Here is a 25545-nt window from a genome sequence, read left to right as displayed (position 1 = left end):
TCAAAAGAATGCAGATTTGGAAAAGGAAAGAGAATTTCCACAAGCTTGAAGAACTCCTCATTCTCGGCTTATGCCCTGCACATGCCAGAGGAGATCAGAATAGCAGACTCTGACCTCAGAACACGCTGAAGGTCCACGGAAAATAAAGATACACCTTGCCCTGAGCAACCCACTACTTTATTCAGCAGCTAATAAAAGTCTGGCAGATAGGATAGGGAAGGGAAAAATAAATGCAACTGGAAGAAAAAAACTCAGTGCAGATTTTGCTGAATCCTCTGGAAAAGGATACAAAGGAGAAATAAGAGAGTGCTATGGGTAACAGACATGAAGCAGACAAGAGAAAGAGGGAACAGTACACATTTCAAAATGGGTAAAATCAAAGCAATGGGAGTTGCTGCACCAGCTCAAGGTTTGCAGCCTTACTTGCAGAGATGGGAGGTTTCTGAACACAGAGCACAAAAGGAGAGCTGGGACTTTGAAGCCTGGTTTATAGCAAGTGAAAATAGTGTCATTTGGAAGATATATACATGCATATACACACATGTACTAAAAGAAAATAAATTATGGGCTAAAGCAAAGATGAACTTTTAACATGAAGGAGAAAAGAGGAACTGTTGTGTTTCTCCAGACAAGAATGAATATACATAAAGATATCCTAGGAGTGTGGCTGCTTTGATTCTTAATTCCAGTTCACCTTTATGACAAAGCATAGCTGTTAATTTATCAAACTGTCCTTTAATGAGTAGCTAATTATGCACCTTTAAAATTTTGGTTATGGATGACTAAAGGCTTTGCCTTTGACTTGAGAGCAAAGTAACAAGTTTCTTGAAACTTTTTGTCTTAATCAGCTTCCCAACTCACATTTCTCTATCAGCATATTATCATACTACTGAAGTTAGGAATTCTGCACACGATGAAATAAAAGGTATTAAAAACTGGGGAGGAACTTACGTACTTAACGGACAGTTTTTGTTACTTGGTTCAGTTTCTTGATTAACCTAGATGAGTACATAGTACTCCTGTGTCATTAGTTAATCAAACTAGTTAATTACAAGTGCAATGTCCAAGTAAATCTTGCATTCATGTTCAGGTAGCTTTTCAAAATTTGAGGTTTGTTCTATTACTGTAATGGTACTCAGTGTCTTTTGAGATACCAAAAAAATTCTGTGTAGTCTCTATGAGGGTTAAAAGAATAGCAAGATACAGAATGTGTTCTCCTTGATGAGAAGACAAGGAGATTGCCACTGTCACAAACCAAATATTTTTTTGTGAAAGCAGTGAAGTTTAAGTATTAAAATTTTGTAGAGAACACAGCATATTACAGGACACTTGCCTGCGAATCTGGAGCCTTAAGAACCCATCCCTAAAATTGAACCCAAAGCTGTTTTGACTTAGCAATATATTTGAGCAATATATTCACAGGAGATACAATTGCAACAAAAACATTAATCCTGGGAAACTGTTGGTCATGTTCACAGCAATCTATGTTTTCGGGTGAAAAATTAATTCATATAGGGAGTGAATACAAATAAATTAGGTGCCTCTTCTTTTTCAGAATCACCATCCTTTCAGGAGTGGCGCTTCAAGAATGTAGAATCAAAGCAGCAGCTGTACCATTTTGGTAAAAATACATTGTTCTGAAGTGTCATGTGCACATGTTCCCTAGTCAAAAAGTGTTTTGTATATGTCTGGCAAAGTGGAAGATGTAACAGTTACCGATCTCATACAAAACACTTGAAGCAGTAAGATATCAAAGACTGGCAAACTGCTTTTGACATTCATAAACTCCACAGATGGACTGGTTGATGAGAGAGAAAGTGGGTTCCCTGGCAGGTTGAATAGCATCTTTCCTTTTTTTTCCATTCATAGTGTATAATAAAATACCAAGTAGCATTTAAATTTCTATGATTAAATCAAGGAATTGGGTTGGAGCTGTGAAGAGCTCCCTTCTCCTCTCTACTCTAACTGAAGTGAAAGATTCCACCAGCTTTTAGACTTAACTGGAGTAAATAAGTGTTCACTTACTTTCAAAAATGTTTTCTGTCTGCATTTTGTTACATTGCATGCTGAATGGCTAACGTAAGCCACTGGCATTTAATAAACATAGAATTCCTATTTAGTTTTAATAGGCTGCTTTTATTTTTAAAAAAACAAAAGGAACATATTTTGAATTTTATGTATTTATCTACTGGTAGCATGCATTTCTACAAGTTTCAAACTCCAGTTTTATTTCCTATGGCTCTAAACTAAGCCAAGCCCACCACAGTCCCATCAGACTCCTAACGGTGGCGCTGAAGCACAGGTAAGTTGACTTCTTGCAAAAAAAACCAAGCTAATGGATACGGGTACAAACAAATGCACTTTGGAGAATAAATACCCAAAATACTTGTTATCACTAAAATTGGCACATTTAGATCATTTAGAGTAGCACTAGAATAAAAAAAAAGTTTCATCTTTACATCTTCAGCACTTAAAACGAAGTATTGTGTGCTAGCAAGATGATGAACACAAATATAAAGCAAACCCTGATTTTTTACAGTACATTGGAACTAAGTCCTCTGCACCTTGTAGAATAGGACATCGGCAGTGCCACTTCATATCATGTAACTTTCATGTCCTAGAAATGTACAATTGCAACTAGAGGAACTTTCAAAACACTAAATTCTTCATGCCCATATTCCGTGCTGGTGAGATCTAACATGGCATAATGAGGATACAAACACATACTAACAAGCTTTAACACTAATGTTGCTGTCTTATCAGTAAGACTTCATGAACAATTCTAGCAATGCACGGAAACAGTTGATTTGTTCTTATAGTTCTGCTGGTTATTTGTATCATTTAAGGGATCAGCAATGCTTCAGTTAGACAACGCAGTCATCCAGATATCACAGCTACCTCTGAGTTCTGTAAGCACCTTCTTTCTTGAAGCTGTTTTCAGTCACTAAGAAATTTTAAAGTCCCTTGAATTTACATAATGATCTGCAAGCAGATGTTTAATTTGAAATACAAAGTGACATTTGACAGCAGAAATCTAGAAGAGTAACAGAGAAGAAACTGTCAAAAAAGCTACTGTGTCCCTCTTCCAAGTTCCACCCCCACGCTTTCAGTTTCATTCCCAAGGTTTCTTTTTGACGCTAACAATTAAAAAGCTCCCCTATTTTGTCAATTTTGCAACCATAAGCATCCTGAGAGGTAGTGTATCTTCTATCCAGGTGTTTGGAGAGTTCATCATCTTCTCCCAAAGGGCAGTTTCATCTGAAGTAGAATCCATCCAGTCTACTCTAGTTCCATAGCTTTTGCCTAGAAAAATATCAGTTTTAAGAGAAAAATTATTTAATATGCTGCAGAGTTAAGCACAGACAATCAAATTTGCCTGCTCTGTCAAATACAATTAACAACATTTTCACACAAATTTCATCATATTTCCCCAGATTTTTTCCTTTTTGTCCTTGGGCTTTTTGTCACAATCCCAAGGAAAAGGATGTCAATTGCCCATACATCTCAGAAGGTTTAACAATAAAACAGGGTACTGATTTTGCACTGAAATGCAAATTGAGATTCACTGTTCTAATTTGTAACTCAGGTTATTCTGGTGAACCATTCAAGAAGTTAATTTGTGAAAAATAATTTTTACATTGTATTTCCTGAGACAACTCCAAACACATCCTCCCCTCAGATCAGAGAGCAGAATGAAAGGGACAAATAGAAGAATTGTATGTTTTTCCTGTTATTATATCTGCACACCTTATAATGCCCTTATGCTAAAAACTTGCTTGCATTTATAATTTTTCCTATTCAATATCTTCAAATCTTATCCTGCATTCCTGATCTATCCTTTTATTTCCACCCTCTGCTGTATTTTTTGAATGAGTAAGTTTGTAAAACATTATCAGATTTCAAGTGCAGGAATAGCATATTCTTGTACTTGAAACAGTACCAGGTACAATGTATGGCCAGGCAAAGATTTATTTCTAATATTTCTTCTTTTCAGCCATCCTAACCCTCCTAGCACTACTATTATTTACATCTCCGGATCTGTTCTGAAGAATAGGTGCCTTACTGAGTGAAACACTTCAGTAAGCAGAAAAGAAAGACTGAAAGAGAAGAGAAGAAATGGAAAAGGGCGGGGGGGGGGGGGAAAAAAAAAAAGGAAAGATTACTTTGTAAATTAAGTATTAGTGTGGTAATTGTCCAGTACCTGTTCCAAGGCCTATCCGGATGCCTCCCAAAAAGTGGTTTGCTAGTTTGTTGTGATCCCAGACTGTGAGTTCTATGCAGGCTTCTTTTAAATCTTCTGGTCTAAAGCCATCATAGACCATGGTGTGGTTGAATACTGGGTTTGTAGTTTTTGCAACTGTCCTTGTTTTCTGGCGACTTTTTCTGCTGGTGTCTGGAAGAATGGTACTTCAGAGAGAAAAGCACTGTTAGTTTGCACTTACACAGCACAGCCTGCATTAAACCCACTGAAAAGGCAAAAGCTCCTGATTAACACAGTGCTTTGAATATTAAAATATGACTGAAGATAAGGTGCTTTACAGAGATGGGGTGAAGGGTCATATTCTCAGCCCCTTACAGGAAATAGTGGCAGCAGGTATCCACCCTTACGCTTCAGAGGATGGAAGGGCAAGCCAGGTGGGGAAGAGGCACAAGTGAGTTTATTTGCTGTGTTATCACTGATGACACTGAAACATTTTGTTGCTGCCAGAGATCTCCCCAGCCATCTTGTTATTCTTATCTCTTCACATTTTTAGTCTGTAGATGGAAAGGAAGGGGGAAGAAATACAACTGTGTATTCACAGTATTCAACTATTTCACTCTTCCGTCTCCTCCCAAAATGTGCTAAGCTAAACCATGTTCTCGCACAAACATGCTTTGCTTAACTGTGAATAAAAGCCAGAACAGTTTGACTAGTCCTTCCACCAAATGACTGAGAGACAAAACCAAAGTGTAGTAATGACACAGGAAACTCTCCCAGTAAGTTTTACTTGGTGGTACATACTTAGCATCTGGAAGTTGTCAACTATGCAGGATAATTTGCACTACAATAAAGGAGAATCAGAAAACAATTCAGTGTTCTTTTAATATGAATGTAGAAAAAGAAGATACAATTAGAAAGCACAATGGTGCATTATTAGGCCACCATGTTTGATGACTTCAACCACAATTCTTACCACTTAATAAAGGAGTTGAGCCTATTGCCTCTCAGAAGAGGGAGGTTATGGCATTCCTTCACCCAGATGTGGACCTCACCAGTAGATAGAGTCTTCCTTCCTGTAAAAATAAAACATCTGCTTAAGCAGATGCCTTTTAAAGGTATTTTCTCTGATGCAACAGTTCTTGCCCATTTGTGGAGGTGATATTCAGCCTAGACTTGTTATCTCACATCTTAATTCAACATTGCTCTCTGTACTCTGGAAGTTGAAATCTTCATCCCATCAAAGTACTGCAAGATCACATCCTGTCTGCATTCCTACAGTGACCTTTCTTCTGTTACAACTAAGCGAACACATGCTACTGGTCTTCTCTTCCCAAGACTCCTAGATAAACAGATCAGCTTGTCATCAGCCTATGTGATGTTAGCATTTATTGTTGCTTGTACTTTCAAAGAAGCTCCTTTATGCTCTTAGTATATTTGATTCTTACTGACTGACTGGCTGTCTGGATTAAAGACCTGACCTGGCTTCTCTCTCAGATTCGTCCATTATCTGTTGCCAGACAAGATTAAACCAAACTGATCAGACTGCTATAAATTTTGGCATTCTAAATACTTGCTGCTACTTCCTACATCTAGTATTGCTTGAAATTCAGTGTGTTGTCATTGTTTAGCACACCACAGCACCTACCTAATTATTTATAATCTCTAAAACTATTGAGAAAACAGAATTTTGTTACACATACAGATTGTATTACAAATCTTAGATTGTAACAATGAGGTAATTTCTTCATCAGTAACATTAAAAACAAAAAAATATCTCAAAATGGTCTTTGGGGTTCTTAACTGTATTCACAACCAGGGTGACTTAATCATTTAGAAAGAAAACAGAAAATCTACTTTTATGTTGAAAGAAGCTGTCTGAAGTGAATGACAAACATTAAACAAGGGGTTTTTTTTTAATTAAAAAAAAAAACAACCAAAACAAACAAAAAACTCCCCACACAAAACCCCCAAAGGCTTGACAAACCCAAGAAAAGCAGCAATGTTTACCTCCAATTGGATGTGGGACATACTGGAGGGCTAGTTTCATCTCCCCTCTGTTTTCTAGTTTAAGAGTTATTGCTGAAGTCTGAAATGAAAAAAGAAATTAAACCAAACATCTGATATTAAAGTGGTGCTGCACTTGCTCCCTATTTTCAGAAGGTTTACTCCATATTTGGTTAACAAGTGCCTTCAGATTTCTGTTGCAGCAATATCACATAATGAGAAATACCTTGAAGTTCCTACTCCTTAGACTGTGAGAAAGTTTTTCCTGCTGTAAGAGCTAGCTAGACCAAAAGGCATCTCAGAACTGTATTTCTGTTTTCCAGTGCATAAGTATTTATGATTATATATTATATATATATATATATATAATATATAATATATATATTATATATTATAATCAGCACAAAACTCACAGAACACACAAGACCAAGCCTAAATAATGTCTTGGTTTTGCACTTACACAGCAGAAAATGAAAAACAGCCAACCTACCCTTGGCTTGAGGGGAAACCAGTTGATCTGCTTATTGGATGGATCATTCCAATCCCAAGCTCCTAAATCCAACTCCACTTCACCAAGGAAGCTATTCCTCCCAAAGGTATCATTGTGCCAGACAGAGATATTGAGGCTTTGATTCTTTAGGAGATCCTTCTCAATTTTATACTGCCAGGAAGAAGTAAGAAAAAAAATTAAAACAAGCTGAATTTTTACCAGTGCTGTGTCTGAAAGTGATAAGATTAGAAAAAAAGTGTCTGGGTAATTTATACATCCATAACTGCCCACTTCTGCATTTCAGAAAGCAAACAAACAAACCACAATAAAACCCAGCTGTTTACTTTTTATTTCTGTCATTTAAGCTCATACATGGCTTGTGTTTGTTTACAAGAAGTATAGAACAACCAGTGATCTCAATCCAGAGATCGCCACAGAGTTAACCTATCACTGGAAGGACTCAGCCAACTCTGCAGAGCAATCCCTCTCATGCTAATGTCTCTTTTGAGTGCAATCTAGACCTGAGCCTAAAAGCTGAGGCTCCTCACACATCACACATACAGTATATTATATCTAGTAATAGTTTGATAAATACCCGCAGTATTTCATTATAGACTGGATTAAAAGTTTTCTTTTTGACAGAGGTCTTCCGTTTGCCCAGTCTGTATTTTTCTGGAAGCAGGTAGGTCTTTACATACCTAAAATTTAGACAGGTTTGTTAGAAGAGTTAAACCAAAAACCAAGAAAATCCAGACCCTCTCCAACTTCATGTTCCTAAACACAAAAATATTTCTTACACAGTAAAAGAAATGCACTTAAGTACACGTTTGCTATTCAGCTTATATATTTAAGAAATAGAACAGCAGTGGTGATGGGTAATATCATCACTTTCTTATAATATCCTTCTCTAGGGGAAAGTCTGTTGAAATGTCTTCTTGGCACATAAAAATACGGAATATATAATTGTAGCAGGATCAAATATCATATTTATAGGTGCTGATCCTACTGAAAACATACCAAAGCAGCATTTACCATCTGAAAAGTGGCATTTTAAAGGAGAATTTAATATTCTTAAAGGTTTGAATTTCCTATGTTAATATATATACACCAATTTATAATGGCAATTCTATAGTCAATTGTGGATACAAAAATGCTGTTATCATGGAATTTTCCTGCTTCTTCTAAACCGTGGGATACTTTTCTCTCTCACAAAGGTATTTGCAGAGTTCTGTAAACTCAGAACACCTGCGACCTTGTGGAACTATGTTTATGGTACAGTAGAAAAATATTTTGACAATGGATGTTTTAGGATTTTAGCCAATCACCCCCAAGGGGTGGCTGATCCTTTGACCAATTAGACTATGAAGAAAAAGTCTATAAAAGAGTTTGTAAAATAATTAAATCAATCAATCTTGCTGCACAATTCCTGCCTGCTGGATCTTCTCTCCTCCTCCCTACGGCTGTGGGACATGGTAATATCGACAGTGGAAATATTCAATCAGAGTATGTCATGGGTTAGCAAAGCATAGTCTCGGAAGTGATGTCCTTGCAAAGGGGTGCTTACAGCTTCCTCTGTGACCTAACATAACCTATCAGCTGGCCAGTTTGAATATGGACAACTTTTAAGGCACTTAAAATTTTGATCACCTCTCTGATCCACACTTAAGAATAGACAAACCCCAGGCAGAACTCTCTCTCATTTCCAGTGCTGGGACAGGTGGCTGCGGGGCCCGAGCGGGGGCTGGCAGGCCTGGCCCAGGCCCTGCTCGGGCCAGGCCGTGGCCATCCTGGAGCCGATGGGCCCTGCTCCACCCTTGGAACCCCCCCACAGCAGGGCTGTGGGCAGCTGGAGCAGCCCGGCTCCCCCTCTCCAGTGCGGCCAAGATTCAGCCGAAAGCTGCCCACCACTGCCCAGCAAAAGATCCTGTGACCAACAGTGATAAGCGAAATTCCAGCTGCAAGGCCTAGGTGAGATTAACCCTTTCAGTGTTCTGAAGAGCTGAAAATCTGCGGGAGAAGAAAGAGGAAATGCTTAAAGCTGAAAATCTGTTGTAAAGCTATGGCGGTGATGGACTACAATGTATCAGCGTACCCGTTGTAATTTCATGAAAGCGTGGGGGGTGGAGCGTTCAACTTGTACTTGTGAGCAAAAGCACCTGCGCTGAGATAGGCAGATGCCGAAGCAGCTGTAATTTAATGAGAAGTTTGAACAGGGAGAGATGGAAGCGATGAGGACTTTTGCTCCAAATGGAAAAGGAGAAGACCTCAGTTCCTAAAGATGCTCCCAGAGATAGTCCTAAAGATGAAGGTGAGGAGGACCCTTTGCTCCCAGGGAAGGAGAAGGGCCTCTATTCTTAGAGATGAAATGCTCCCAGAGATGGGTGAAGAGAACTTCTGCTTCTGAACAGCTCAACCTTAAAATTGCACCCCAGTAGCTCAAGAGTGGACCCTCGAAAGCAATTGTGGGAAAAGCTGCAAGTCGGGAGAAGGGACTCTGACATGATGCGAGCAGAGAACCAACCCAGGCTGCTGTCTCATTGTGATAATTCCTCCATAGCAAGAGCAAGAGAGACTCCTCTGCCTAAATGGACTGAACAAGGTTATTCTGGAAGTGGTAAACTGACTGAACATCTCAAGGGCTGTCTTTTTACATTGTCAGTGGGAGAAGGGAGAAAGGTGGGGGGAGGAGAAGAGTTCTGAAGGTGTGGTATGATTTTTTTTCTCTTTTCTTTTTCCTTATTTTAGGTCTATTAATAAACTTCTTTATATTCTTTTAAGTTTGGTGCCTGCTTTGCTTTCCTCCTAATTCTTATCTCACAGAAGGTAAATAGTAATGAGTATTTTGGACCAAAAGACTACACTAAATTGGTGTTTCCTCCCAGTTACAAAGTAACAAAGAACCTGCTACAGAGTAAAAAAAAACACAAAGTACAATACAGCCTCCTTATTTATTTCTTGGGTGGTTTACTCCAGCAGCTTAGAGACCCAGCAGTTTTCGTTTCCACGTTAAAAGAAAAACTTCCATTAGAAAATAAATACATTCTTTGTACTTACGGGTCTGAACGCTGTCGCTTAACATCTGCTACTGCCAGGTCTTTACACTGACAAATAAAAATGTGGAGCTCGTTCAGCTGTTCTACATAATCAATGGCAAACTGAATGTTCCCCTTCACATCAACATTGCCAAAGTCTGCACTATAGATGCTCATTAGGCTGCTGCTCACCTGCATCATACAAGAGGAGAAATATTTTCCAGACATTGCATTTCACCAGATACTTCAAGATTGGGGTAGAGGTTGTGCTCAGGATTCAACCAGTAAAGAAATCAACTGTGTTTCTTTAGATATAATAATAAAATGTAATGGATACTATCATACAAGCTTCTCAGCAAGCAGATTAATGAAAGAAAGATAATTGGAAATCAAAGATGTTAGGTCAAGTTTCTTACAAAAAACTTTGAATGGTTTTACTGCATTGAGATAGAAGAAATTGAATTATAGGATGCTGTAGGTGTGAAGATTGCCTGTGCTCAGATCCTTGAAATATTACTTCTACATCTCCTCAGCTGATCTTCCTTGCAGAATGCAGAGCCTAAGAGTTTAGGACAACAGACCTTCTTAAATAACTAACAAAAAGATTAGTAGATAAAGCTATATGGCTGAATTATGTACCTAAATATGTAACTAAATAAAACACTAAAAATTAAATACTACATACAGAGAAGAAGAAAGATGTGTGTGTATATATATATATATAGATAGATAGATATTTTATTTGGACATCTTTACCCAAAATTCTGTTTTTCTTAATCAAAGTCCACATAAACCAATGACTTTTGGTTAGCTAGTTGACTGATTCAACTGCATGCCTGATATACCAATTACATCTCCTGCTTTCACTTATCTTTCTCCCCTTTCTCCATTTCTAAATGCTTGTTCTGTATGAATTATTCCTCATATTCAGCTACAAGTGTAAGCTCTTAGGGTAAAATCCATCTCTTTGTTCATAGCCCTGAACAAGCTCCAGTATATTACTAGAAAAAAAATTTGAAATCTACTTAATTTTACTTTATTTCCTTCAGGCAATTCCATGCAAGGTATTACATTATGTTCATATAACAGAAATGGAAAGAAGGAGATAGAGATAGCAAGGGAAGAAAGATAAGAGGAATGAGAAGAGAGCCAAAACAATACTGGAGAAATTAGCAAAAGCAGAGTGCCATTAAAATAATGCTTTGGTTTACATACAGAGGATAAGGAGGCCATGCCAGAAGAGCTGCTAAGATTGGTTAGAGAGCTGGGACTCTTCTTGATTCTGCCAAAGGAATAACTGCTTTCTGATGCTGTATCTGTCTCTCTGTCATCACTCTACAAAAACATCACAGAAAGAAAGTCTATGTACGTTCTTTATAGTCACAAGGAAAATTTTAATAAAACAAAACCAAACAAACAGAATTTTAATGCAGATTGAGACTCAGTGGAAGCCTGAATTTAAATTCCCTTGTAGCGCAACATGAATAATATTTCTTGAATTAGGCCATGCATTTAAAGTTGAAAGGGAGTTTTTCTGATGAGCAGCCTACACTGATGATTTTTTTAAGCAGCAGTGCAACTAGGTTTCGGGGTTTGTTTGTTTTATATCTCAAATAGCAATGAAAAATTACAAGGTTAAGTTTATTAGGACAACTAAACTCAACTTCTCTGTGTCACTGTCTCATGCATAACGTATACAATTGATAATGCTCTTCTTTTACAAGTCTTTTCTGTTATATAGTAAATGCTGTCAGTTCTGTGCCTCTGTATTAAGGGCAGCTGGCTGGAAGGTAACATTCATAGAACAGCACTGGGTACAGTGAATGGTTTTTGCAAAGTCTTTCTTGCAAGAGTGCAAGCAGGGCTTTGCTTTTCCATGAGGGAATTGCAGTTTTTGTTTCCTTGGTCGTTATCAGGTTATGTACTCACAACCCCATTCTATCTCAATGCTGTCTCTGCACTAAAGAATTGATTCCCTTCCCACATGTGCTTTGCTACGCAAGCTGTTACAGACAACTTCATCTTCCTATTGTATTCCACCCAGGAACAATTTACAAGGTCTCCCTGCTCCTTTAAACAGTTTTGAACTGATGTCATAGATCTTCTAATAGCAGATACAAGATTAGTAAACAACAATTTCCACACACATTAAGAAAATAATTATTTCTAGAAATAAACATTTAGCGTATAAAGACTTTTTCAAATTGCTTATAAAATCTTGTTATGTCTATACCGTTAAGTAAAAGCAGACCAGGATTGTTCTTCAGTTCAGAGGTCAATGGTAAGGAGTGAATAATGTCCAGCCTACCTAGGGCAAGGCTTCTTGAGAGAAAATTGTTATGGATAGTGCTATTTGGGACTGCACAAAATAAATCCAGGGAGTGAAGTAACAGTTAAACAGTGTGGATAATCAGTCTGGTTACATGGACCCTTTGAAAGACAGAAAAATTCTAAGTCCTCCTACAGGGCAAGGATATATGGGGATTAGACAAGGGGGAATTGGCTTTAAAGTAACTGATGATAGGTTTAGATAAGATATTAGGAAGAAATTTTTCACTGTAAGGGTGGTGAAGCACTGGCACAGGTTGCCAAGAGAAGTTGTGGCTGACCCATCCCTAGAAGTGTTCAAGGCCAGGCTGGATGGAGTCCTGAGCAACCTGGTCTAGTGGGAAGTGTCCCTGCCCATGGCAGGGGGTTGGAACTGGATGATCTTTAACGTCCCTTCCAAACCAAACCATTCTATGATTGTGTGATAGAGAATCATAGATATCATAGGCCAGACAGTTCAAATTGCTTATCAATTTCAAACTTGAGCGCCATTTTAGGAGATTTGAATATGGCCTCAGAGCTTATTCCAAGGTTCACATCACAATGATGATAATAACAATAATCAGGCACGGCATGTAGTTGGGAATTCTGAAATTTTACTTGCACAGAGTTAATGGTCAGGTACCTGAAACTGTAACATTCCAGAGATGCAGCTTACCTCTTCCTGTAGGAATGATGGTACTGACTTGCTCAGTCCTTTGAGTTTTTCAGGATTGGAAAACAGTTTATCAGGCTGTGAAGGCACTGTGGAAACTGAAAAGCAGTAATTCAAAAGGCTTCAAAAACACGTTTGTACATCGGAACAGTGAGACTCCATAACAGGACACAGTTAGAAACAAACCACTTTGGATGAAATACATGCACATGCACAACCAGCTTTGATGCAAGGGGGTTTTTTCCCCCACAGGACTCAGAGAAGCTATCACTGGGAAGAATAATCTACTTTGGCATCCTCTATAACAGTGACCAACAAACTTTGACAGGACCAGAAATGTTGCTTGACATGAGGTAGCCTGGGTGCTACAGCAAATTCTGATCAAAAGAGATGAAGAAAACATTGCAGATTACCTTCTAGATTTTCTTCCTAAGAACAAGGATAAGGACACATGTGCACTAATCATATCATCACTGACATTAGAATCATCATAAGATTCCTAGTAAGAAGTCAGCAGAGAAGCCAAACTCTGTTCTTTTATTTACTCAGTCTATTTAACTGCAATAGGCAAATTTGTGTAAATCAAGCAAATTCTAGACCTGACCAAGGAAGTTGCAAGTATTCTTACTTAATTACAAGATGCCTATCTTATTAATGATGCACTTATTTGCACTCTGTCTCTTCCATATTTGCATACCTCTACTGCGGTTCACTTCTGTACTCTTTCACTGTACAAAACTTAATTGCACAAGCTAGGCTTCCAAAAATCCCATTTGCAGTAAGCTCATGACCCTCAGAATTTTTCATGCTCTAACCCCACTTACATTTAATGATACACAAAGATGAACTGGATACACATTGTGAGATGCATCAATATCATGGGACAGAAAATTATTTGGCAACAAACAGCCAGCTACAGGAGCACGTATTTTTTGCATAAAACGAAACACTGCACACAGTGAGATTGTTTGCAAGGCGAGTGAAACTTTTGCAAAGCTTTTGATGTCAAAACTCAACTAGTGCTCAACAGATCAGTTATTGTGAGTATGCAATTAGATGCAGTTGCCCCACTGAGTGAGTATCTAGTCCAGGTGTGTAACTTGTTAGTTGTTAAATGAAAAAGTATTGTTCATGTATTAGTTCAGATATCAGAGGAAAAGTCTCTCCAGTATCTGCTGGAAGAATCCTATTACTCACTCCCTGCTGCATTTTCAGTCCTCGCTTGATGCTGATCAGGTTTCGGACCTGCTCAGTGCAGTATTAACAGTCATTCAGCAGCACAGTTTTGCAAGGTTATAAATAGCAAGAATATACTTTATCTGTGGGATTTTTTTCTGATTTGTTTTTGTTTGGTTGGTTTTTTACTTCCTCAGACCCCATGAACTTTGTGGGGTTTTTTTCCTTCCAATAGTTAGTAGTGGTTTAGGTATTAGGCCTGTATGGGCATTTGGTCTGTTTGATTTTGGTGCATCATAGAGCCTTTCTGTTTATGCAAATGTAAATTCAGAACTAGGGACATGGCTCAGTAGTGAACTTGCCCATGCTGAGTTAATGGTTGGATTTGATGATCCTAAAAGTTTTCTCCAACCTAAACTATCCTATGATTCTGTTTCTGTGTTTTGCATTGCTGTTCTCCTTTGAGGAGCTGGATCATGACAAAATATGGGTGTAATATAAGCGTACAAGCTAAAAAATCAGTTTTTTCGCTGTTCTAAAAGAACAGTCTTTTCAAGAGAACTTGCCTTATTCTTCCTGTACAGCTATCAATTTGGCTGTGTCATTTTTTCATAACTTCAATCTTAATAAATTTAACTCAAATTTCCCCCTACTCTTTTCAGGTTAGTCTCTACACATTTATACTGAATGACAAACAGGCTTTCAGTAGGGGTCTTCACTTGTGAGGAGAGTGCATGATGGTGCTTAAGTCTTGTTACTTTACCAGGTGTTGTATGTATCCTAATATGCTATGATTATCCTGTTGATACTATGGGCCACTGGCATGCAAAATGCTTTAAAGCATCTAAATCATGAAATAAAAAATGGCAACTATTCTTTTAAAACTGTAGCACTCCTGTGCAGTAAATAAAGAATTGTGTGCTATATTCCATCACACTCGGCATTATTTGATGGTTTTCAATTCTGTTTATTTTGACACGTTCTTGGAGCAGGTTTGTTTTTTATTTTTCTTAGATTCGGAATTTCTAAAGGTATATAGAAAAATTTGACAGTAAGGCATCTGTAATACACTAATGGACTGAGGATATCGGCACTAGCTGATCTAGAAGTTCATCTATTGCTTAGAATAATGCTACTTTATAGGACTAAGGCAGGGATCTTAAGAGAGGTTCCTTTTCAACTGAGGTATTCTGAAGGGTGTTTTGCACTAGCAAAAGTCATCTTGCATCTTACAATGCAACAGATAAACAGACAAATTCAATATTTACTTAGGCGACTTTCTTTCAACTAAGCTTGTGTTCAAAGCTCCCTATGATTTCAGTAACCCATAGGCTGAATGACTGAAGGCCAAGAAAATACACTGATGAGTGGCACAGTTTCTACAGGTACAGGAGGACATAAGAAGAATAAACCCCACAACGGAATTCTACAAAAGCTTTCCAGCCATGCTGAGGTTAACCAAATCTAAAACACAATATAATCCTTGGTTTAAAAAGAAAAAATAATCTTCACTAGCAAACAGAGGCCATTGAAAAAGCAACAAACTTCCATGCAGACACAAAAGATATTTACCATCTTCAGCACTAAGAATTAATTCTTCCTTTGGTTTATTTATTTTTTCTTTATCTGTGCAGGAAAAAATAACACAGTTAGAAACTTTGTGACTCAGAAAAAAATGGATGGCAGTGATAATGACAGAATTAAGAGGACCAAAACCACAAACAAACCAGCAGAGCCATGGGAATGGTTAAATTCAAGAGACACTTTTACTTCACACACTGCCTCAAAGCCTACATCCAAGCAGGGGCCTCACGGTGACAGTTTCTATCAGCATGTTGTTGCAACACTGTTAGCGCACACCTAAAACCTAGAAACTGGTTAGAAGCAAGCAGTAGCATAAGTAGTATTAGAAGAAGAACTTGCCAATAACTTTCAAAATCTACATCTCCATGCTTCAGTTTACAAATGTAAGTTCAGTCTGTGTCTTCCCCAGTAGATATGAGATAAGCATGAAAACACACAGGGGCAGGGTGAAGAAAGACAGGAATTATAATTTAAAAAAAAAAAGAAATCCAAGGAGGCTACTGAGGGAAGTTGGGAATTCATTTTAGGTATAATGTTATCTCACTGTATTCTCTTAAAGTGCGTTTGATATATTTACTACTAGAATACACAGGTGAACCATTACTAAACTGAGTTCTTCATGCTTTTACTGTCTACTAATTTGACCTAAGCCAGCAGCCAGGAAGCAATGACAGTAGTTGCTCATTACTGTTTTGGGTAATTGCCAATACTTTCACAATTGAAAAACTATCCAGGAAACAGTTAATCACTGATCAACACAGTGCATTTCTGGAAGATGTCTGCTTCACAAGCCAGCCTTGTTTCAAAATTAACACCAAGAACTGAAAATTAAACTGTATGAGAAAAGCATCTGGTTCCAAAGTGCAACCTCCATACAGCTTATTGAGAAACAAAGACAAAGCCACGACTTGGCAAGGCTGTATGGAAGACCAGCATGAACACATTTAAGCCAAACTGGGGGTCATGGGAGACACACACAAGCTTTGTGCTCACTTGAGGTGGCTGATGGAATGTCCTCTAGACTTTTGGAAGGCTTTTTCCTATCTGCACTCCTTTTCAAAGCCATCAAAACAGGGTTTAATTCTTCTTCAGAACCTGTTATGAGACAAAACACATGAACACTGCACGTACAAACTGGCCACTTTAAGCAAGTCAATGAAGAACCAACCACAGGTTTCTCATGAGAATCTATTTTGACTGTTAGCAAAGACAGTGAACATTCAATGAAAATACAAGATAAAATAAAATAAACATCTAATTTTGAGTGTCCATTTGTTCTCCCTAAACACCCTCAGTTATTAGCAGAGAGAGACAAATTGCTTGATTTGTCCTGTGTAGGTATAGGTCTGTCTTTACTAATAACAGGGTTTGGGGCAATTATTGCACTTAATTAGTTAAGATTAATATAGGATAAATTCAGATTGTAGCCATTTTTTTACCATCTTTTTTTTATGAATCAGCACGAAAGAAAGTTTTAGGTTTTTTTTTCCTTTGTGCAAACTTATCTGTTATATTCTTTCCACAGTGAAAGTTATTTTGTTTCAAAGCATGAGTAACCAAGAAAGCCCAACTAAACCAAAACCAAACAAAACCAACTGAACAAAAAGAAACAAAAACCCAACACCAACCCTCGATCCCACCCCTAAAAAAAGAAAACCAAAACTAAACAAAGCAAAAAAACCCAAACCAAGCTGTGGATGTATTTGGAACCCTGAAGTTATGCAATTGTCTCCAAAAGTAGAATCAAGACAGACCTAGGTCCTTCAGAAATCTTTAAGACTTTCTTTCCTCCCTATCTCGCTTTCCTCTCCCTCCACCAACCAATCACACCTTACGGTGTTGCTGTCTGCAACTGTGGGTGAAACCAAATTATGTTTGATTTTTCCTCATTTATCTTGGGTTTCCACTGACTTTCTTTGGAATCTCACTTTCAAAACAGGCTCAAGTGTAAGTTGGCAGGCCCTGGGAAATTCACATATTTCTCAGATTCTCCAGGTGAAAAAAATATTCCCAGTCTCTCAGTATGAGACTAAAGAGGTTAAATTATCTCCTCTACCGTAAGCTCTTTGATGACTATCATACACCATACATTGACTAGAGCTGCCATTCAATCAAATCATGTGAATCCTAGTAAACAGACCTCCTCATTTATATGGCCATTTTTCAGAGCAACAGGCAGCAATGCTAAATGAAATAGCACAGAGTATTGGTATTATCCTTATATCCAGTTATTCCACTGATAAGAATTTTTTTGTCTTTGGGGACTAGCCAGACAAACTAGAGAATGAACTCAGTGAGCCACTGATATTTTTTTTCCTCTTTTAATCCAATATATTTGAAAGGATTACTAGATCGAGTGTTACAAATTTATTAATTTGAAGGCAATGTCATGTGGGATAAGAAAAAGGTAAATCACAACAACTGAATTGATTCATGCTGCTAAACTATCCTTACCAAAAAAGCTTACCCAAAGGTAGTATGTGTCTGTTAAACATTTTCCAATGAAACAACTTAATTAGTTCTTCCCACCCCTCCCAAACAAATGCGCAAGTCATTCAATTAAGAAAGTATCACACAGATTTTCCATTAACATATTTCAAGCTGGATACCAAAAAAAAAAAATCATAGCCATAACAGCTCAGCACCATGAATTTTAGAAATCAGATAGCTCACAAGTTGATCTTCCAGTTCCAGAGTGGGAATCATAGTTTTCATCTGAAAACTTGGATCCCAAATTTAAGTTGTCGCCTTCCTCTTCATTGTTATCCTCATGCTGAGGAATTAGGCAGAATTGAGCTGCTTCTGGCTGGGGGCAGTTGCTCTCATCTTTAAGTGGTGTGCTTGTTCTTCTGAAATTCAATGGTGCTTGAAATTCTGAATTCTGTTCAGAGGCCTCCAAGAATGTCCTTTCATTCCTTCCTTTTTCATTAATCTCAAATGGTTTGATTGCAACCATACTGGCCTTGCCTTCGAAGGGAAGATCAACTGGAACCAAGTTTCTCTCTCCTATTTTGTTAATAGCTCCATCTCTTTTAAGACCAGAAGCTTCAATTTCACTTACTGCAAGATCATTAACTGAGGCTTGGACATTTTGTTCTGAAGCTCCCCCTTTGAGAACTGTCTTCATTTGTGTATCATAGCTACTTAGGGCATTGTATGGCTGTGACCTTGTCATGAGTAGAGTCTCTTTTTCTGTGGGAAATGTATGATCCCCAAATTTTTCTTGCTTATATAAATCTTTGGATATTAGACATGAAGCTGCAGATGCTTCTTGAACAAGTTTTTCTAAAGAGCAACTGAATTCACCAAATTTTGCAATATTTGAAACAGAAGTTTTTCCTATTGTTTCTTGTATTTCTTGAGGATGGTCTCTGTCTCGTTGATGTGGAACACATATACTTAGACTAGTCTGTATTTTACTATGCATTTTCTTATCCATATTTTCCAGCACAGAAGCTGGTGTTTCAGAAAACTCTTTTGGTAGACTCTGCAAATTTACATCAGACCTGGTATATTCAATGTCGGACAGTGCAGATCTTTCTGTGGTCTCACTAAGTCCCTGCAGCAGCTCTCCATCATGCTCATAGGCCGTGCTCTTGGTTTTCACCTCAGCAGTCCCCTGTACTGTGCTGTCAGCACATTTGGGTTTAGGAGGAGGTGTTTCAGAAGCCTCCTTCAGCAGCCTCTCTAGAGCAGAACTCAAGCCACTGGCTTTGGATGGGGCAACAGACTTTTTTATGTTCTCGCTGATTTCGTGAGGCACCTCTCTCTCATGCTCATAGGTCGTTCTTTTAGCTTCCACCTCCAGAGTTCTCTGTACTGTGCTGTCAGCACGTTTGGGTTTAGGAGGAGGGGTTTCAGAGGCCTCCTTCAGCAGCTTCTCTAAAGCAGAACTCAAGCTGCTGTCTGAAGATGGGGCAACAGACTTTTCTATTATCTCATGGATTTCCTGCTGCAGCTCCCTATCACACTCGTAAGCCGTGCTTTTATCTTGCATCTCAGCAGTCCCCTGTACTGTGCTGTCAGCATGTTTGGGTCTAGGAGGTGGTGCTTCAGAGGCCTCCTTCAGCAGCCTCTTTAAAGCAGAACTCAAGCCACTGGCCTTGGATGGGGCAACAGAGCTTTCTATGGTCTCACTGATTTCCTGTGTCTCCTCTCCACCATGTTCATACATTGTCCTTTTAACTTGCACCTCAGAAGTCCCCCATGCTGTCCTGTCAGCACATTTGGGTTTAGGAGGTGGTGTTTCAGAGGTTTCCTTCAGCAGCTTCTTTAGAGCAGAATTCAAGCCATCGACCTTGGATCCAGCTACAGACTTCTCTATGGTCTCATGGACCTCTTCAGGCTGACCAGTAGCTTCTTGGCGTGCTGATTCTACACTGCAGTTAGTCTGTGATATACTATTTGGGTCATCATGTGTTTTTATTCCCACCCTTCTATATTCAGAAGGATGAGATACAAGGGTTTCTTTGAGAAGGTTCTGCAAACCAGCTTGAGGCCTCTGAGAGCCCTCAAGAGTATCATCCTTGTCTGCTGCCTGGTATTGTAGATACAAAGGTTCAAATTCCCTAAATTTTCTGAGGCTTGTTTTGTTCTCATGCTTATCTGTTGATGACATATTCGCTTGTCCTGTACTTTTGCCTATTTCTTCTCCTTGATCAACAGGAGAAATATCATGACTGTCTTCCCTTGTTCTCTCAAAGACCTTGCACTGATTTGACTGAATATGTGTCCCTTTTAAAATGCTTTCTTTTAGGTTTAAGCTACATGACATCTCAGAGGCTTCCTTTTCTAACTTCTTTAGACATGATTTAAATACATTAAGCTCACCTTTAGGTAGAACAATTTTATCCACAGTCTCTGCAACTTCCTCTTTTTCCAAAGGAGTAGTCTTGTTCTCCATTTTTTCTATAGGTAAATAGAGTTTATCACCTGCTACTGTCTCCTTTAAAGTATCCTTATCACTAGATGACTGGAGCTGCAAGGATTTGTGATGATCTTTTGATGAAACAATGCTTTTTTCTGTACATTCTCTAACTTCTTGCTCTGGAAGACCCATCTTTTCCTGGGATTTTGAGATAACTGGTTGTCTGTCCAGCTGGAGAGAGTCTGTATTTTTTGTGTGTGTCACATTCAGACCTTTTAGGATAGGAGATCCAAGAGACTTTTTGCATACCACAGAATCTAGTTTCTGTGTTTTTTTTCTCTCAGATGTTTGGGTTTGTTGTTGAATTAACTCTTGATTTCTCGCATTATCTCTGCCTTTTTTATCTTCTTCTGATTTTCTTTCATAGGTTACTGATCTAGTATTATGTGGCAAAGAATCATTTTCCTTGTCAATGCTACTCTGGAATTTAGCACCAGTATCCCAGAAGTTTCTCAGACTCTGGAAGTGTGAAGGATCTGAAATTTGATTCATGGTCTTCTCATTCATTTTTTCTTTTAAAGACAAAACCTGGAAGCTGGGCTTCTGTTGGGAAGAAGCAGCAACTTTTCCTTTAAGAGTTTCCTTCTCATCTTTGTCTTTGCTTTTTGAGGAAGCTGAAGTGACACCAGCTCTGGGATGCAAGTTACTGGCTTTTGGGAGTTCTGTAGATTTACAAACTTCATCAGATGGAAGTGCTCCTTCTGGCTTTCCAAATGCATGGCCTGGTCCAAACTCAAAAGAGTGGTAATTTTTGTTTCTTGAAGCCTGGCTTGCACGACTTAGTTCAGGACTTCTTGATGTATTCTTGCTCTGATCATGCAATGCCTTAAGTCGATACACTGCAGATTGTTTTATTTTGTCACTTTCTCTGAGACCTGTCAATGCATGGCCACCTGATGCATCAGCCTTGATGCTAACTTCTTTCTCTCCATGACTGGGGATAGTTGTATCCCTTTCCCAGAATGCTCTGATCTCCCTTATTCTTCTTTTTTCTTGTATTGCCTTCTCTGATTCACATTTCTGAGCTGGTAAGTTGTGCTCTTGATGTTCCAAGAGATTTGATTTTTTATTTTGTTGTTTGATTTCTTGACCATGTTCTTTTTTTCCAACTCTTGTACAATCAGATTCAGTTAGCAATTTATCATTTTGCTTCTCATTTGCTTCCCCCGTCTTAGGCTTCGCCCTCTCCTTTATCAGCTGTATGTTTTCTGAAGTAAATGATGTAGATGAAATACTGTTCTGTTGCTTAATCTTTCCAAATGGTGTCTCTTCTGTATCTTCTGTTTTTCCATGCATGCCAGGCCCACTGTGTTCTGTAGGAAGAACTGCTGTTCTGGTTGACAAGTCCACTTCCTCTCTGGGTTCCCTGCCTTGGGATCTCACTGATACATCTTCCCCATCTTCAGTACTAGAACTTCTTTTAAACCAGTCTAAAACTTTTGATACAGATTCATCATCCAATTTCATGAGGTCATCAGCATGTTTGCCAGGCTTGAAAGTGGTTTTAGCATCTCTCTCCTCAACAAGATCAGGCTTACCTTGTTGAAGACTTGTAGAATTGGTATTGGACGCCTCACGTGCTTCTCTTTTAGCAGGAAGTTGATGTCCATCTACAATGCAAACAAACTTATCAGAGTTATGAATCAGACACATGACTAAAAATATTTGGTCTATCTAGAAAATTCTCAGAATTTTTTTTTTAACTGTTAGTGGAGAAAAGAGTTCTCTGGCCTCGTGATTTTGGAAAGAGCCATACTATGGGCAATAGTGTGAAGAAAATTCCTGCTCTGAGACATCCTGTTGGAATCATTGCTTTTGAGGGTACAAGCCGAGAAGATGAGTTAAACCCATTCTTAAAGGAAATGCCTACATTGAAGGGAGGCTGGGCATGACACACACACAGAGGATGATAATCCAGCATATTTGTGTTTAGTCCCATAAGAAAATCCCTAAATCACAACTGAATTACTCCCAAGGACAGCTGCACTACACTAAAATACTATCCACAAAAGATGTGCCTATAGTGGCTCTGATAAGATTACCAATAGAAGATCATAAAAGTATAAAAAAAATTGATGATTTAATTCTGCAGTATGTAGCACATTCCTACTACCTCTGTTTCCAGTTGTTAATTGTTAGATACAAGTGATCCACATTAATGAATATGTGCTCTATCCTAACTTATTCCATTCTTCACTCCTATTAGTCTCTTACCAGTAAAGTTTTTGTGTGACTTTGATTCATGGCTCAGGATCTGGTTGGCTTTACTTTCACATGTCTCATCAACGCTCCGCTCGTTATTGCTATTTGACAGGGTATTGCTGGAGGTCTTCTGTGGAGTTTCAAGTTCCTTGGGAGTAACTGTCTTTGTCTGGAAGCTTTCACTAATCAGGAAGACTGATCTATTAGTGTCACAAGGGCTGGATGCAGTTGTGTCTTCTTGTAAACCATCTTTTGTTTTCATTTGTGAAGTTGATGAATAGGTTCCCAAAGGCTTTGCAGCAGAAATTTGCTTATCCTCAAGGGAGCCTGATTGAGCAGCATAATTGCTACTGTTCTTTTCTTTGTCAGGTTTTAACAAATCATGCTCTCCTCTTTCTTTTCCATGGTGTAGCTGTGGGCTTTGCAGAGGTTTTCCTTTACCTGGGCTAGAGGAGAACCTCACTTGTTTCAGTTTTTCCAGTGAATTTTGTGTGGAGTCTTCTGCCTCTTCCATAAGAGAGCTCTTCTCACCTTCTCCTTCAAAAATAGTTGCAGTAGAAAGACCATTCTTTTTCTGAACATCTAACATCTGACTGACACGAACTTCTGAGTCAGTGGAACTTGAGCTTGAGCTGCGCTTCAGAATGCCCCTGGGTGGGGTACCAATGCCATTAATCCTCTCGGTGTGCTTGGTTGGTTTGGGAACAAGGTCTTCTCTTTGTGACACAGAATCTGCTGCTTTGTAAATTAGTTTCCTAGCTTTTGGGATAGGACGCTTAATTAGTTCCTTCTGTGATTCATCAGTAAGTTCTACAGAAAGCTTCTTAGGTTTCTCTGTTTCATCATTTTGTAAGTTTGATTTAGGTGGGCTGTCTTCTGAGAGTGACCAATTTTCTGTAAGACATAGAACAGCTCCTGAGTTTATGTGATGTTTGCCAGTATAAACAGAGAGTTATGACAGTGCAGATCTAGAATGCAGGGATTATACTGGTTTATTTAAAACAACAGGAGCAAAAACACAGAGAGAAATTTTACATAGGTGTTGATTTCATTTTTATGTAATAGAATTTTTTAGCAAATTAAAAGATTGCAGTTATTTCTTATTTTACAAACATTAACAATTTGACGATACCAAAGAGAGAGCACACGAAATCTTTTATCAGCATTATTCCTGCAAGGGAGGAAGTTTGCAGGGAAGGGCAGCTTTTGAATACTCATACACCTCTTCAGGTTCAGAACATAAACAGCAATCTACAAAAACGGAAACTGGCTATTTCTACAGTTATATGGAACAAAGCAAATGCAGAAATAATCTCTTGGCAGGGAGATGAAGGGGTTTTTATTCCTACTAAGCAAATATTTCCTCTTCCTGTTAGCAAGCTTCACAACAGAGACAGGAGAGTAATATCCACATATGACTGTAAATTAGAACTTCAAATGCCTATACTGTGTTATATAATCACTCATCAACTTGCTTGCAGAAAATACTGCTGGAAAGGAAGGATAATAAATAGGACTAAGGAAATAAAGGAGAAAAGTACAGACCAAAGAGAGCTAGGCTGCTTCTGTCGAGCTAATTAGCAGCAATGCTTGGAAGGTCATAAAGACAGCTATGCCAAATTCAAGGAAATTTCACTGTCCTGTTATCAGCAATTCAGGACGAACAGCCCTCTCACGATAGAGTGCTTAGTGCTGCCTAGAACTATGAGTAAAAGAAAGGAAGCAAAATCCATTTACTCATGTCTACAGCCACTTCCTGAGTATATTCACTTGTTTTAGATGAGGTTTGAAATAAACTAATTGACAACTCCCGGTGGTTAAGAAAAAAAAGGTTTTGCTCTCTTTCAGAAAGAAGCAATGAAAATAAAAATAATTTCATATAAACCTACAGGAAATTCACAATCATCTGCTAGAAAAGTACATTTACCCTTCTTTGATAGCTGAGGTACAATGGCCGGTCTGTTTTCTGATTCCCCACTGTACAAGTCATCATCTGATGAAATGGAATTAAATGGATTTCTCCTTTGCTAAAAAAGGAACAAACATTACTGTTGCAGTCAAATTCTTATATCAGTACAGTCTTCACAAAATAGACACAAGGGGAGTGATTTCCTCTTCCCCACTAATCTATCAGCAAAGAATATAAAGGCATATCTCTTAAATTGGATACATAACAAAAAACCTAAACAATATGAACAGGAAACTATCAGAAATGCCACTCATAACCTCATCTTTTTCTTTTGAACTCACCAACAGCAGAGGTAAGCCACCACTTAAAGACACTTGAAAATCCCAAGTTCTTGCAAGTTAAATAATTTTATCTCTAATTCTGTGATATTAGAACAGCGCAGGCCAATCATTTTCAGTCGTTGAGCAGATTGGAAATAATGTCAAGAAAAAACAGCCACCAATTATAGGTGTAGCAGCACTTTAGTGCTGAACCTTTAGTGGTTTTCATTCTCTCCCTCCAAATGAAAAAAAACACTCTTTTTTTTTTTACAAATTATTATCTTTCCTCCTCAAAACTTTACTTAAGATTACCACTGAAGCAAATAACTTCCACCATATTCAGTATTAGTCATACCTTTACTGATGAGACTGCTGCCTTCACAGGTCTTTCCTCTGGTTTGTTTAACACAGGGGTTACTTCTTTAGAACTAAGGAAAGGAAAATTCATATAAAGGAAAATTATATAACAACTTCAGCAAACAGGACATTATGCCTTTTTGAAAAAGCAAAACAAAGACTCATTTATACATACTCAAATGTAAACACTTGGCGCCTGAGTTTTTCTATTTAGCCTGTTCTCACCAGATTTAGAAGAAAAGCTTCTCATTCCTATAGTAAAGGGTATACTCTTGCTGCTTTGTTTCCTTGCAAAAATTTATTTACTTGTTAAAGAATTCAATACAACTTCTACTTGGCATGACAGAAACCATATTTTTG

At 38.3% G+C, this 25545-nt stretch overlaps 1 protein-coding gene across 9 annotated transcripts in view; it reads right to left on the bottom strand.

The window, feature by feature from the left end:
* Nucleotides 1-2115: 2115 nt before the first annotated feature.
* The window catches only part of SYTL2 (synaptotagmin like 2), a 57258-nt gene continuing 33828 nt past the window's right edge, over nt 2116-25545 (bottom strand). Inside the window, exons 6-21 of one of the 9 annotated variants that reach the window (XM_032099051.1) lie at nt 25184-25256; nt 24527-24626; nt 22612-23493; nt 18144-22007; nt 16464-16565; nt 15459-15512; nt 13908-13955; nt 12714-12808; nt 10943-11062; nt 9750-9919; nt 7291-7393; nt 6696-6866; nt 6209-6287; nt 5175-5274; nt 4202-4407; nt 2116-3303 (exon numbers count right to left, since the gene is read on the bottom strand). In XM_032099051.1, coding sequence (XP_031954942.1) covers nt 3158-3303; nt 4202-4407; nt 5175-5274; nt 6209-6287; nt 6696-6866; nt 7291-7393; nt 9750-9919; nt 10943-11062; nt 12714-12808; nt 13908-13955; nt 15459-15512; nt 16464-16565; nt 18144-22007; nt 22612-23493; nt 24527-24626; nt 25184-25256 — 6313 coding nt within the window. In that variant the 3' untranslated portion in view covers nt 2116-3157. Of the gene's footprint in view, nt 3304-4201; nt 4408-5174; nt 5275-6208; nt 6288-6695; nt 6867-7290; nt 7394-9749; nt 9920-10942; nt 11063-12713; nt 12809-13907; nt 13956-15458; nt 15513-16463; nt 16566-18143; nt 22008-22611; nt 23494-24526; nt 24627-25183; nt 25257-25545 lie in introns of those variants that run through there. The other 8 variants (XM_032099055.1, XM_032099056.1, XM_032099054.1 and 5 more) reach the window with 8 other exon arrangements.

This window comes from Corvus moneduloides, chromosome 2 (genome assembly GCF_009650955.1).
Source record: "Corvus moneduloides isolate bCorMon1 chromosome 2, bCorMon1.pri, whole genome shotgun sequence".
Taxonomy (NCBI): domain Eukaryota; kingdom Metazoa; phylum Chordata; class Aves; order Passeriformes; family Corvidae; genus Corvus; species Corvus moneduloides.
This window is presented reverse-complemented; position numbering and strand designations above follow the sequence as displayed.